This window comes from Erythrolamprus reginae, chromosome 2 (genome assembly GCF_031021105.1).
Source record: "Erythrolamprus reginae isolate rEryReg1 chromosome 2, rEryReg1.hap1, whole genome shotgun sequence".
In the NCBI taxonomy this organism is placed as follows: domain Eukaryota; kingdom Metazoa; phylum Chordata; class Lepidosauria; order Squamata; family Dipsadidae; genus Erythrolamprus; species Erythrolamprus reginae.
Genome location: NC_091951.1, coordinates 196,055,743 through 196,069,626, shown reverse-complemented (window position 1 = coordinate 196,069,626; position 13,884 = coordinate 196,055,743). Strand labels below are relative to the sequence as shown.

The following is a 13,884-nucleotide window of genomic DNA, read 5'->3' as shown; positions in this document are numbered from 1 at the left end:
ACACCTTGGAAGGATGGAAGGCTAAGTCAACATTGAGCCAGTGGTGAGATTTGAACTGATGAACTACAGCTAGCAGTTAGCTGAAGAAGCCTGCAGTGCTGTACTCTAACCACTGCACCACCCCCGTGTGTGTGTGTATATATATATATAGAACAAGGACAGAAACACCAGCCTCGACCTCGTCGAAATGTAGCCAGAAATTTCCAAACCCTACACGGGAAGAAACCTGAATATACCAAGACCGTCATACCTGTACCCGTGAAAATCTACGAAAACATACATACATACATACATACATACATACATACATACATACATATATATATGTCGCATGTTTTTTAGCTGAATTTGAAAATTAAGGGAGACTAGATCTATCTCGGCCTTATTTTGGCTTCATCAGCTAGCCATACCCACTGGGACTTGAACCTGCAACCTTTGCCTAGATGATAATTCTCTGCATATATGTTTATCCCAGGCAAGTTTAAATTCAGTTACATCTAGTGGAAGTTTGTTCCAAGCATCTACTACTCATTCAGTAAAATAATATTTTCTCATGTTACTTCTGATCTTTCCCCCAGCTAACCTCAGATTGTGCCCCCTTGTTCTTGTGTTCATTTTCCTATTAAAAACACTTCTCTCCTGAACCTTGTTTAACCCTTTAACATATTTAAATGTTTCGATTATGTCCCCCCCTTACCCTTCTGTCCTCCAGACTATACAGATTGAGTTCATTAAGTCTTTCCTGATAGGTTTTGTGCTTAAGACCTGCCACCATTTTTATAGCCCGTCTTTGGACCTGTTCAATTTTATCAATACTGTATCTGTACAAGAGAAGTACAGTAAGCACCCACCCCTTTATAGATCCTTTCCAGTCTCTGTGGTAACCACTCAATATAGAGGAGGCCCAGTTCCTGTAAGCTTTCTGATGTCTGCTTAAAGAGCACAGAGGTCAAACTCTCTGCATCACATTGACATCATGTGACGTATTGCAACATTTCTTCCCCTTCACGGAGCTGGGGTGGTGTGGCCTGTGTGTGACGCATCTAGCCCATGGGCCACCACTTTGACACCCCTGTATAGAAGAATAATCTTTAAGAGGATCTTGGGGGTTTCTGAGCAAAGGCTGCTGAACTGTAACTCCCAGCATCTTTCATCACTGATTGTGCTGTTTGGAACTCTGGAGAGTTATGTAGGAAAATCCCTGCCCCATGAGAAGTGGCCCACTTCTCCACTTTTCTCCATAGAGGACAAGGTTCCCACTTGGGACATCAACAAAATCTAAACTGTGCCTTTAAATTAGAGGGGAGAATCTTGAATCTCCAAGGAGATATGAACAGTCTCTGGAAAGTGAAAACTTGTGTCCCCCACTGTCCCTTCAAACTCTGCTTGACCACCTGATGATGACATGCATTTTAATAACTGTTATTAAGCAGAAAAGCTGCTATCTGATGCCTTTTGACACTCCCCCCCCCATAAAATAACTCTTATTACAATGCTTCCTAGCTGTAATTTTGGATGTGATAAAGATAAAAATAAGCCCCATCCAAAAGTTAAGTGTGTACAAATTTTGAAGAGCCACAGATGGACATACAAGGACAATTGGGCAGACAATTGTAGAATCCCCCCCCTTTTATTTATTTATTTATTTTTTATTTATTTATTTATTTATAGAAGCTACATATTGTAATTGTAAGAGAATAAAGAAAAACAGAATGCTAAAAAGCAAAAGTTTTTTTAAAACTATGAACATTAGAAATATTAAATTAAAAAAACATTTGATTATTAGGACAAAGAGAGAAAAAGTACCAATAATATAAATATTGTAAATTACTTGTGGATTACATAACAAATTTGGGATTGTACACTAAAAGTAGCTTTGAAGTAGAATTGAATTTTATATGAGAGTTACTGTTCAACTGAGGAAATATTCTAGACACTGAAGTCTACAAGATTTGGTTAGCCATTCCCCATAGAGAGATCTAATACCATTTATTTTTAAAGAGTGTGTAAAATGGGTCTTTTAATATACACAGTGCCAGTTCAGCATATTTTGAAGGAGTTACCTTAGTGAAAGGTAATAAAAATAATCTCAGGATAAAAGAGATTGTGACTTTCAAAATTTGTTCCATTCTGCAATGAAATATTTTTTACTATTGTTGAGCTTTGCAGACAAGAAAAGATCTATCGATTATATTTCCAGCATTTCACAGAAAAGGAATTTCTCACTCTAGCAATTAAAATTGGAGTAATACACAAGTGGTGAAACATCTTGTACCAATTTTTCCTTAGCAAAACATTTCAGGTAATTTAATGTTCTTTTCTGCTGAAATTCTCAGTGTTCTCTGTAACTGTATTCAAATTTTGTATCCACTTAATCAGACTTGAAAGGTCTTAATTTTTAAAAAATATTTTTAAAATTCTACCCTTTTTATAAATACCTGAAGGTGGTGAACACACACGACACTCCTTTCTCCTCCTATTTGCCCCACAACAACCATCCTGTGGCGTGAGTTAGGCTGATACAAAGCAAATAGTCTGATGTCACCCAGATGACTGTCATGCCAAAGGTGGGACCAGAATTCACTTTCCTGGTTTCTACCCTAGTTTTTTTTTAACCACAAGACAAACTGCTTGGTTAATAATAGAAATCTTGCAATCTGCACAAATTATTCTTAAGTTACCCGCCTTCTGGTTAAAAAAAAGAATGATATTAAATAATGAAGCAAGGTGGGGATTAATTCTCAGTAGAGAATTAATGAGTGGCATGCTGAAGAGAAAGATAACATCAGTCATTTGGGGGATCCAGGGGGAAGAGTCTTCTCTGTGGCGGCCCCGGCCCTCTGGAACCAACTCCCCCCAGAGATTAGAATTGCCCCCACCCTCCTTGCCTTTCGTAAGCTTCTTAAAACCCACCTCTGCCACCAGGCATGGGGGAACTGAAATATTCTTTCCCCCTAGGCCTTTACAATTTTATGTATGGTATGTTTGTATGTATGTTTGGTTTTATAATAAGGGTTTTTTAGTTGTTTTAGTATCGGATTGTTACATGCTGTTTTTATTATTGTTGTTAGCCGCCCCGAGTCTGCGGAGAGGGGCGGCATACAAATCCAATAAATAAGTAAATAAGTAAGTAAGTAAGTAAGTAAGTAAGTAAGTAAGTAAGTAAGTAAGTAAGTAAGTAAGTAAGTTATCTACTACACCTTCTGATGCCAAAAGTTGCCTGTTTCTGAGCATTTAGCATTAAGTCCTTATGCTAAATCGTCCCGCCATCTAGTGTCCAGTGCCGATTTTGCATCTTCTTGCAACATCACTTTGCATAGAATTGTCCCAAGAAGTGCTTTTTCAAGAGGCAACTGGACTTTGTTTGTTTTTCCCTGAAGACATTTCATTTTTCATCTAAGAGATTTCTTTAGTTCTGAAGAAAAATGTGAGAAAAAGCATATTTGGGACAACCGTGACCTAGATGACTCAGAATCTCCATAGACATTTGCATAGAATTGTTCTCCAGCAATGTAGGACTTTCTGTTCCAGATGGGCTATTTTGTTCCTACTCAACCTTTGGAGATTATTTTAGTTATAATTTAGGAATGCTTTTAATATTCATTTAAAAAAGAAAAGAAAAATCAGGTTCTTTTAGCTCGATGCCTCTGCTATCTGCATGAGAGAGTGCATACACAAATCAATGTACATACTTTATAAATATCATGGTGCCGTTTTCAACAATAAAAATCCATACAGCTTTCCAAATGGCACCCAGTTTTATTTTGCTTTTCAGTGAGAATTTGCAAAACAAATTCCAAGTCCTTAAAATCAGTAACACCTTAAGAAGAAATCCTGAGATAATTCACATGCTTTTTCTTCCTAATTATATACCTTTGGTTTTATTTCAGTGGTAACAGTGTAGGTGTGTGCGTGCAAATCCCACTCGCAAATCTCCTAAATCACCTAGACACACTAAACAAGTTTGACTGTGACTCAAGATAAAATTCAAATATAATTGGATTTGACATTACATGTGCCAGGAATTTGGCTACATAGCTTAATTGATCACACTGTAAGCATGAGCCAGGAGTGTGAGGCAACAGCTGTCAAGGCTAATGCAGTCTTAGGCTGCCTTATGTCAGTTCCAACTTGGGATAAGTAATTGTTTGTTCTTACTACACTGCATTGTTCAACATGCAGCAGGAATAGTGAATCTGGTTCTGGATGCTGCATTTTAAAGACCTTGGCATACCTGAAGGGTTGATATTCCTGGAGGCATCTGTAATATGGTAAATGATTTAGCTTTACTAGATAAATGGTCAAAGCAATGGAAACTGCAGTTTAATGTTTCCAAATGTAAAATAATGCACTTGGGGAAAAGGAATCCTCAATCTGAGTATTGTATTGGCAGTTCTGTGTTAGCAAATACTTCAGAAGAAAAGGATTTAGGGGTAGTGATTTCTGACAGTCTCAAAATGGGTGAACAGTGCAGTCAGGCGGTAGGGAAAGCAAGTAGGATGCTTGGCTGCATAGCTAGAGGTATAACAAGCAGGAAGAGGGAGATTGTGATCCCACTGTATAGAGCGCTGGTGAGACCCCATTTGGAATACTGTGTTCAGTTCTGGAGACCTCACCTACAAAAAGATATTGACAAAATTGAACGGGTCCAAAGACGGGCTACAAGAATGGTGCAAGGTCTTCAGCATAAAACGTATCAGGAAAGACTTAATGAACTCAATCTGTATAGTCTGGAGGACAGAAGGAAACGGGGGGAATTGATCGAAACATTTAAATATATTAAAGGGTTAAATAAGGTCCAGGAGGGAAGTGTTTTTAATAGGAAAGTGAACACAAGAACAAGGGGACACAATCTGAGATTAGTTGGGGGAAAGATCAAAAGCAACATGAGAAAATATTATTTTACTGAAAGAGTAGTAGATCCTTGGAACAAACTTCCAGCAGACGTGGTAGATAAATCCACAGTAACTGAATTTAAACATGCCTGGGATAAACATAGATCCATCCTAAGATAAATACAGAAAATAGTATAAGGGCAGACTAGATGGACCATGAGGTCTTTTTCTGCCGTCAGACTTCTATGTTTCTATGTTTCTATAAGTCAACCAGGATAAGGAGGGCATTGTGAGAATCAGAGGAAATGGGGAATGGTTGAAAGAGCAGGGGGAGTTCCATCCTGCGGAAAAGAAGAATTAATAGCAATACCAGGGCTGAATTTCAAATATCCAAAAGGTAGTCATGTAGAAATGGAGCAGGTATGACCTGACCAGTGTTTCCCAACCTTGGCAACTTACTGGCTGGGGAATTCTGGGAGTTGAAGTCCAGATATCTTCAATTTGCCAAAGTTGGGAAGCACTGACCTAGACACAGATTTCAGGTAATGTTCTTCCGTACATGGAATTTGAAATCTGCTTTCTTAATAACAAGAATGTTTGACGGTACCCCAGGACTGACAAAGAAAATAATAAATATTCAGATTGTTCTCTCTTCATTTAGACCGACCTTATTTGCAGTTTCTGTCTTGGCGAGAGTGATGCATAATTTTCTGTTCCCCCTTGCCTCCTGCCAACTTTTTTTTTTAAATGCCATATTGAAATGAGAGGTGGAATACGATTTAAGGATAGCTTGTACAAGCCATAGCGAGTTACTCTTAATAATAAAACAAGAACTTTGAATACATATTAGTTACACCTTTCCTCCCTGTTCTGCCTTTGCTTTTCTCTCACAGTGTACACAAAATTCTTATTTTAAAAAAATCAGAAATGGCAAAGTACTTATTGGCTGGAAATCATCCCTTTTTGGAAGAGCAGGTGTCAAATTTGTATATGCATCTGCCTGTGAATTACTTCCATACCAGTGGGGTGTTGCTCCCTGTTCTGTCCAGTCCTGCGAACCAGTAACTGGTGGTGGGAGGCTCTGCCCACCCACCTGGAATGCTTCTCCGCATGCACATAAGCTCCTGTGCATGCGCAGAAGTGGGGCACACATGAACCGGTAGCAATAGGTTTGAGAACCAACTACTATTCCATACCTAACAGAGCTGAAATAATGCGCTTATTAATTTTGTCATCGGAAATACAGTTTTTAAAAAGGCAACCTCACAGAATTACTTAAAGCAAAGGCAATAATATTGCCATTTTTATAGAAAGAGGAACCCAAAGCTGAGCAAACGGAGCATGCTCAGAAGTCTAAGCCTCCTTGATCATGAGCCAGGGCTGCCACCTAAAAAGCTCTGCTGGCTGATGGTGCGGCAATATGGCCCAGCCCTATGGCAATTGCACACATCCACTCGCGAGCATCAGAGGAGGCCACTTCAAAGATCTGCTGAGTGATACATGCCTGGGAATTCCCTGCAGCCACTTCCCACGCCATTCAGCACCTTGTCGATGGTTTTGTAGCAACATTGCTTAGCCCTGGTATGGCGAATTGCATGATCTTCCTTGGGGAGATCTGAGAAGAGTTACTTAATCCATGCTAAGTCAAAGTAGGGTTCTTAGGGAATATTAACCTTAGTCCAACTTCCTCACCAGGCGGGAGAAGATAGAATCCCCGTCTTTTCTTTAATAACTCAAATGTGTTCTTAAGCCAAGGCAGCAGGTCCCCACTCTATTGCTGTTTCTGTGACTAAAATAGGTTTTGAAATTCCCTTACATAGAAAAACATAGAAAACATAGAAGTCTAACGGCAGAAAAAGACCTCATGGTCCATCTAGTCTGCCCATATACTATTTTCTGTATTTTATCTTAGGATGGATATATGTTTATCCCAGGCATGTTTAAATTCAGTTACTGTGGATTTATCTACCACATCTGCTGGAAGTTTGTTCCAAGGATCTACTACTCTTTCAGTAAAATAATATTTTCTCATGTTGCTTTTGATAGTTCCCCCAACTAACTTCATATTGTGTCCCCTTGTTCTTGTGTTCACTTTCCTATTAAAAACACTTCCCTCCTGGACCTTATTGTTTACCTGTTGTTGCTGCTCTGATTTCGATTTGAAATCAGTGGTACTTCCTATAGGACCTTACACTTGCTGGCGCTCTTTTCCAGACAGCTTCTCTTGAACCTGGAAAGTTACTGTTGATATTGCAGTACCTTTCTTTGTTCGGAAATGTACGGCAATAGTCAACAGCAATATACACTGCTCAAAAAGATAAAGGGAACACTCAAATAACACATCTTAGATCTGAATGAATGAAATATTCTCATTGAATACTTTGTTCTGTACAAAGATGAATGTACTGACAACAAAATGAAATTGATTTTCAATCAGTGTTGCTTCCTAAGTGGACAGTTTGATTTCACAGAAGTTTTATTTACTTGGAGTTATATTGTGTTGTTTAAGTGTTCCCTTTATTTCTTTTTGAGCAGTATACTTTCAATCACCTTATTGTGTGATTGCACATGGTATTTGTTTTCAAAATCAGCAAGCAAGTTGTATTTTGTCAGAAAGTGTGCGAGATGCTTCCTCGAATGTTGCTAAAGGCAGCCATTTCATAGTTTCGTGCACGAACCAGCTTTGAAAGATGGTAATCGAAAATCAGCCTTTTCATCAGCCTTCTTCAGTCTTTCCTATACTTAGCAATCTTTTCTTCCTCTTGTTGCAATGTTGATGTAGCTATGACTGTAGCTGCAGTTTATTATGTTCTCTTCTACTCCACTTCATAAACCTATTTCATCCCCATAATCATATGCTAGATATATAGATAGCTTTGAGGGGGAATGGATGTGTGATTTAATTAAAAATAAATTAGTTTTGCTATTTTTTGCCTTAAGAAAGAAAGAAAAGTGATACATTCTTGACTTAATGACACACCTGGTAAGAAGACTACTAATTCAGAAAATTGTAAATGACTGGGGGTTTGGTACAGGTTTTGATGGACAGAATTAGTTGCTGGAACATCTGCTTTTGCCATCTTTGCTGGATTCCGTCTGTATTATCCCTAGGAAAGGAGAGCTGGGAAAGACCCCACCCCTATATTGTGGGGGATTCCCTGCTAGTCATTTAGACAACCCTGAGATGAAACGAGAGAGAGGAGGGGGGGGGTTATTTCTGTAAAGCAGCTTCCTGCATTTATCAGGGAAACAGAGGAAGATGTAGGACATCTCTGAATGATGCCCTTTGAGGATAAAGAGATAAAATCTTCACATCCTACCACAATCTTAATTTTTTTCACTCAGCAAGATTTGTCTCTTATTTCTCGAAACACCTTCCTACTTTATTTACCTGCTAAGATTTACATCCCACTTGTGGGAAACTTGGTGGCTTTAATGAAAAGATCTTCCCTAGGTTTGAGTCCTGTCAAAATGTTTTCGGGTGCATTTGAACAGGGGAATACATTTTCAGGAGCCACCATATTGGAAAAATAGAGATGAGAACCATAGCTGTTGGTGCTGCTGCTGCTGCTGTTGTTATTAATTTATTTTTATTAAATTTACAGGCTGCCATTCTCATCACGGACTCAGGGCGGCTTATAGCAGTGTTTCCCAACCTTGGCTTCTGGGGTGTTGAAGATATTTGGACTTCAACTCCCAGAATTCCCCAGCCAGCATTTGCTGGCTGGGGAATTCTGGGAGTTGAAGTCCAGATATCTCCAAGTTGCCAAGGTTGGGAAACACTGGCTTATAGCAATAAAAGCAAAACGCAAAATTTAAAAAATTACCCCAATACATAATAACAACATTAAAAAGTTTATCCCAATAAAATAACAGACAATCAACACTCAGACATACTAATGGCCCGGGGCGGAGGATCATCGCTTAACGTCCCCAGGCCTGCCATCATAGGTGTGTTTTAAGCTCTTTTCGAAAGGCTAGGAGAGTGGGGGCAGTACGAATCTCTGGGGGAGAGTTGGTTCCAGAGGACCGGGGCCAAGACAGAGAAGGCTCTCCCCTGTGGCCCCACCAACTGGCATTGCTTGGCCGCTGGGACCTGGAGGAGGCCAATTCTGTGCGACTTAATTGGCCGCTGCCTGCGTGATGCTTCATTGTAGTTACCAACTGTGTTTTTGTTCAAACAGGTGCTGTAGCAAGCATGGTTGTGAAGCAGAAGCTGGCAGAAGTCATCCTGAAAAAACAACAAGCTGCTCTGGAAAGGACCAATGCCCCCATCATGCCATACAGGTAACATTGGCAAACCTCACATGCTGAAACATCTTAAGAATGAGTCTTGCTACAGTTTTCATCATCTCCAATGAGCATGACCAATACAGCTTGCAGGAATGATGAGGGAATAGACGGGGAACTCATCAGATTTTCAGATGGCACTAAGATGACAGGAATAACCCAACACCCCAGAAGACAAGCTCAGGATTCAAAATGTTCTTGAGAGACTTGAGCAATGGGCCCCATCCAACATCATGAAATTTAATGGGGAGAAATGCAGGGTTTTACACTTAGGCAGGAAAAAGCAAAGGCACAAGTACAAATTAGGCAAAACCTGGTAACTGTGAGAGGGACCTTAGAATTCTTCTGGACAATCGCTTAAACATGAGCCAGCGGTGTGTGGCAGCATTCAAAAAAGCGAATACAACCATTGGTTGTGTGAACAGAGACATAATAGAATCAAAATCATGTGAAGTACTCGTACCACTCTATAAAGCATCAGTAAGGCCACACCTGGAATCCTGCATCCAGTTTTGGTCAACATATTACCAAAAAAAGTGTTGAGACTTTAGAAAAAGGGGGGGGGGGGGAAGAGCAACTAAGATGATTAAAGGCTTGGAGATGGAAACATATGGAGGTAGCAAAATTGTGCACGAAGCCGCAGGTGCGCCCGTGTTTCGGCATGCGTGGAAGCAAAAAAAGCTCACCGAAACACAGGTACACCTGTATCTCCATGCGCGGTTTTGCTACCTCCACAGGTACAGCAGCAAAATCGCAGTTGTCTCGCAAGAACTTACGAGCTGCGGCGGTGAGCACAATTTAGCATTCCGGCTCATAGCCCACCACTGATCACGCCCCAATTGAATAGAAGTTAGATGCCCTTGAGTTATCCATGATAGATGTCACCCTATTTCAACTGATAGCATTAATCTGGCTGTGCTGGCCCTCTCCATCCCTGGCCACAATTTACAGGATTTGACTTCCTTGCCTCATTCACATTACCGTCTTACAAATTTTTTTTGGAAGCACTGGAGTGTCCACTTTGTTTTACAGCACTGTAGCCTCTCTTTGTTGTTTCATGGATGTGTCCTCTGTGAAAGAGAACTTGAGCCTGTTAATAGCCCTTGGATCTTGATCTGCATGGGTTGAATTACATCCCCTGGTAGATCTTTTGCAGTTAAGGCTATTTCTCTGCCTGCATTGTCCAGGACTAGTTGGAGGGGAGCACACGCATGCTCTCTCTCTCTCTTTCTCCCTCCCTCCCTCTCTCTTTCTCTCTCTCTCTCTCTCTCTCTCACACACACACACACACACACACACACACACACACCAATGTCCTGTTTTCTTCTCTATTGTTACACCCTTGCCAAGGTCCTTGACCTAGTTCCAGCCACGGCACTTTGGGTGTTGCTATAAAGGGAGAAGCTACTCAGCTCTGCTGACTTTCGCTGGCTTTAGTTTCCTGTTGGGGGCCTTGGACAGGCATGGGAAAAAAAGCTTCCTCCTGAGAACTATTTCTGTTCAGGATGGGGAATGCTTCTTTAAATGCACACAGACACACATGCCCTGTAACAAAAGAGGCAGTTTGGTAACACCCCTTTCAATCTAAAGCAAACTAGATGGATTGGAGTAGGACTGCAGTCATCTCCAACCATGTTGTAGGAGGCCAGGATAACTTACGGTTAAGCTTTGGTTTGTGCAGACCAAGGCAAGAGATGGTCTTGCTGAAGTGGGGCTTGATTCTCAAAAACACCAATCTAGACTAGACTAGAATAGAATAGAATAGAATAGAATAGAATAGAATAGAAATCTTTATTGGCCAAGTGTGATTGCACACACAAGGAATTTGTCTGTGGAGAGGGGCGGCATACAAATCCAATAAATAAATAAATAAAATAAAATTTGTCACTGGTGCATATGCTCTCAGTGTTTATAAAAGAAAAGATACATTCATCAAAAATCATGAGGTACAACACAATGATTGCCATAGGGGGTCAATTAAGCAATGAGGAAACAATTAATATTAATAAAAATCTTAAGGATACAAACATTATGGTTATGGTGCTTGTCCAGATTTTCATTGATTCTAGGAAACAGGGATACAATGAATAGTTTGGATGTGGGGTTGGTTGGAAAGCATGTTATGAGTGCTTCCTAAAATGGCCACTCTGGAGAGGAGGGCAAATCCCTTCTCAGAATAGCTGCAATAGTTGTCATAGCCAATCACAAAATACTAGGAAGCTGGTTGGTTACATGGTTCTCTATTATTCCCTCAGAAATGCCCCCTAAGCCAAGCTTACCTCCTCTTTTTGATTAATAACCATATGTCTATATAAGATTAAGTTATGGTCTTTGTGGGCTCTAAGCAGTCCCATAATTCAGGATCCTAAAATAAGTCTGTAATGACTTTGAGTGTACATTGTGTACATAAGTGCCAGTTTGATGCAATTTTCTGAACTCTTGGTTCTCAAGAATAGAATAGTTCTTGGTTCTCAAGTACCAAGAGTTCACAAGTCTAGACCTGCCTTCGAATTCTTTATTCTTTACTGGCCAAGTGTTATTGGACACACAAAAATATTATCATTGGTGCATATGTTCTCAGTGTACATAAAAAAAACTATACATTTGTCAAGAATCATGAGGTACAACATTTAATGATTGTCATAGGTGTCAAATAAGCAATGAGGAAACAATCAATATTAATATAAATCTTAAGGATACAGGCACAAAACCAGCTTGGTGACTTGAGGCCTGTCACACACACAGGAAAAAGGCAGTGGCAGTTTCATAGAGGTGACAGTGGGTAACACCTTTTTTATAAACCTTTGGGAGATTTGGGGCTGGCCTTGGGCGTCAGGCCCAGAAGATAATCCAGCCTTGCTTCCAAACAAAGCACTGAGTTGCAGCTATTTAATTATTTTTTTAAAGACCATTTTTGAGGCCCAGATCCAACATTGGCCTGTATGTTTCTTTTGTGCCCTCTCTTCCCTGAATGGGCAAAGTTGTCAGGGTTTCTGAGGAACGAAGGAGTAAACCTCCCCATCCACACACCCACATCTTACACAGTCTTATGGATACTGAACATTCCCCCAAATCAAGATGCGGAACCTTTATTTCAGAGGAAAGTGATCTCATAATTGGAAAGAACACTGAAAACCCATCACAATGCAATTGCTCTTTCATCCTGCCGTCTTCCACCCTTTTGATCCCAAAGTGGCAAACTTAAGTTCTTGAAGCCATTTATGGTCCTTCCTTGTATAAGGAGACAATGCAGAACCTCCCGAAACCTCAACTTTGAATGGCATTGACCAGCTCCGAAGAACAAAGTTGGGCAGGACTTTCAAAGATCCTTGTTCACATTGCTTCTAAAGGAAAAGTGTGATACCTCCTCAATTTATTTCTTCATGTCTCAATCCTGCAAGTTGTGAGCTCAGCCTTTCATGATCCAGCATGGATCTAGAAACAGTACTGAGGGGTCTGCTCGGAAACCAACCATGGGCTCTGCAGGTAGTAGCGACCAGCTTGAGTTCTGACATTTGCAATTGAACAGGAATATTGCTACCTCTAGAGATTAACTTCCGGTTGGCAACCCTGCAGATTCCCAAGATGGCGTCAACCAGGTTCATTTCAGGGTGAACAATTTGGCTTGATGTCAGCATTCCAAGTAATGCACCCATAGAAACAGAACTCTAAGCCGGGCTTGGGTAGCGCGGGCCTGTAATCCAGCGTGTTGTGGAGGCTGAAGCTGGCGTGGATAGCTTGAGCTCACGGGTTCGAGGCTGCCGGGAATTATCGGCCAGTGAAGTGCCGACAGTCAGGAGACGGTTACCCTTAACTGGCAGGGGTGAACCGGGCCATGTGTTGTGTGTAAATGTTGCAGCATGAGCAATACAGCGAGACCCAGTCTTTTAAAAAATAAATAATAATTTAAAAAAAGAAACAACTCTGAGGCAGGCAGGTTTCTCAAAGAACAATTATTGGCACAACTGGTGAAAGTCGAATCTAAAGTTTCCCATGGCTTTCCCCCAATTAAAAGTTAAAGTTTTCCCTCCCCCCTCCCGCCCGCCAAGTCACGGTCACACTGTCCAACCCATGTGCTGGCCGGTTGCCTGGTTACTTGCTCCTCCTCTGGCCAGCCACCTGTGCAAATGTCCTTGGTTCCCACAGGAAAACTTTATTGTTTTGTCTACAAAACCCCATCGAACTATTTACGAGCCTGAAGACTCCAAGATGGCTTCAGACAGGTTCACTTCAGGGTTGACTTCAGCAATGAATTATGGACTGACTCTAGGGAATCTTGGCAAGGAGATTAGATTTGAACTGGAGACTTCCTAACCTGCAGGCTCCATTCCCTGAATCTTTTATCATAAACTGATCTAGGAATGTTACCCACAAATCTCTTTCTCGTGAAGGAGAAAGGAAGAAAGAAGGAAGGGCTATATGGGATAGAAAGCGAGAATGGTTTATTTTTAACTAATAAAGCAATAAGATAAATATAGAATATATTTGTAAAGATCTTGTAAAAAAATGAAATGAGAAATGAGATAATGAATATGTGAAAATGTCTGCATGGTAATAAAAATTAAAAAAAACTCTTTCTCATGCTTTATCCAGGTCCTTAGAGCCAATGGAACATGAAGGCCCACTGAATCCTATACTCCATCCTTTCTTTCCTCCTGTCCCAAACAACTCCAGGGGTTCTCCAGAGCACTTTCCATTAAGGAAAACAGGTAAAAGGTCTTATTTGAGCTATTCTTTGAGGCTATTAAGTTTCCAAGCA

At 40.6% G+C, this 13,884-nt stretch overlaps 1 protein-coding gene across 20 annotated transcripts in view; it reads left to right on the top strand.

The window, feature by feature from the left end:
• The window catches only part of HDAC7 (histone deacetylase 7), a 322,508-nt gene that overhangs the window by 240,496 nt on the left and 68,128 nt on the right, over nucleotides 1–13,884 (top strand). For all 20 annotated transcript variants that reach the window (XM_070741038.1, XM_070741042.1, XM_070741043.1 and 17 more), the window contains 2 exons: nucleotides 9,020–9,122; nucleotides 13,719–13,834. In XM_070741038.1, the coding sequence (XP_070597139.1) occupies nucleotides 9,020–9,122; nucleotides 13,719–13,834 (219 nt within the window). The remainder of the gene's footprint in view (nucleotides 1–9,019; nucleotides 9,123–13,718; nucleotides 13,835–13,884) is intronic.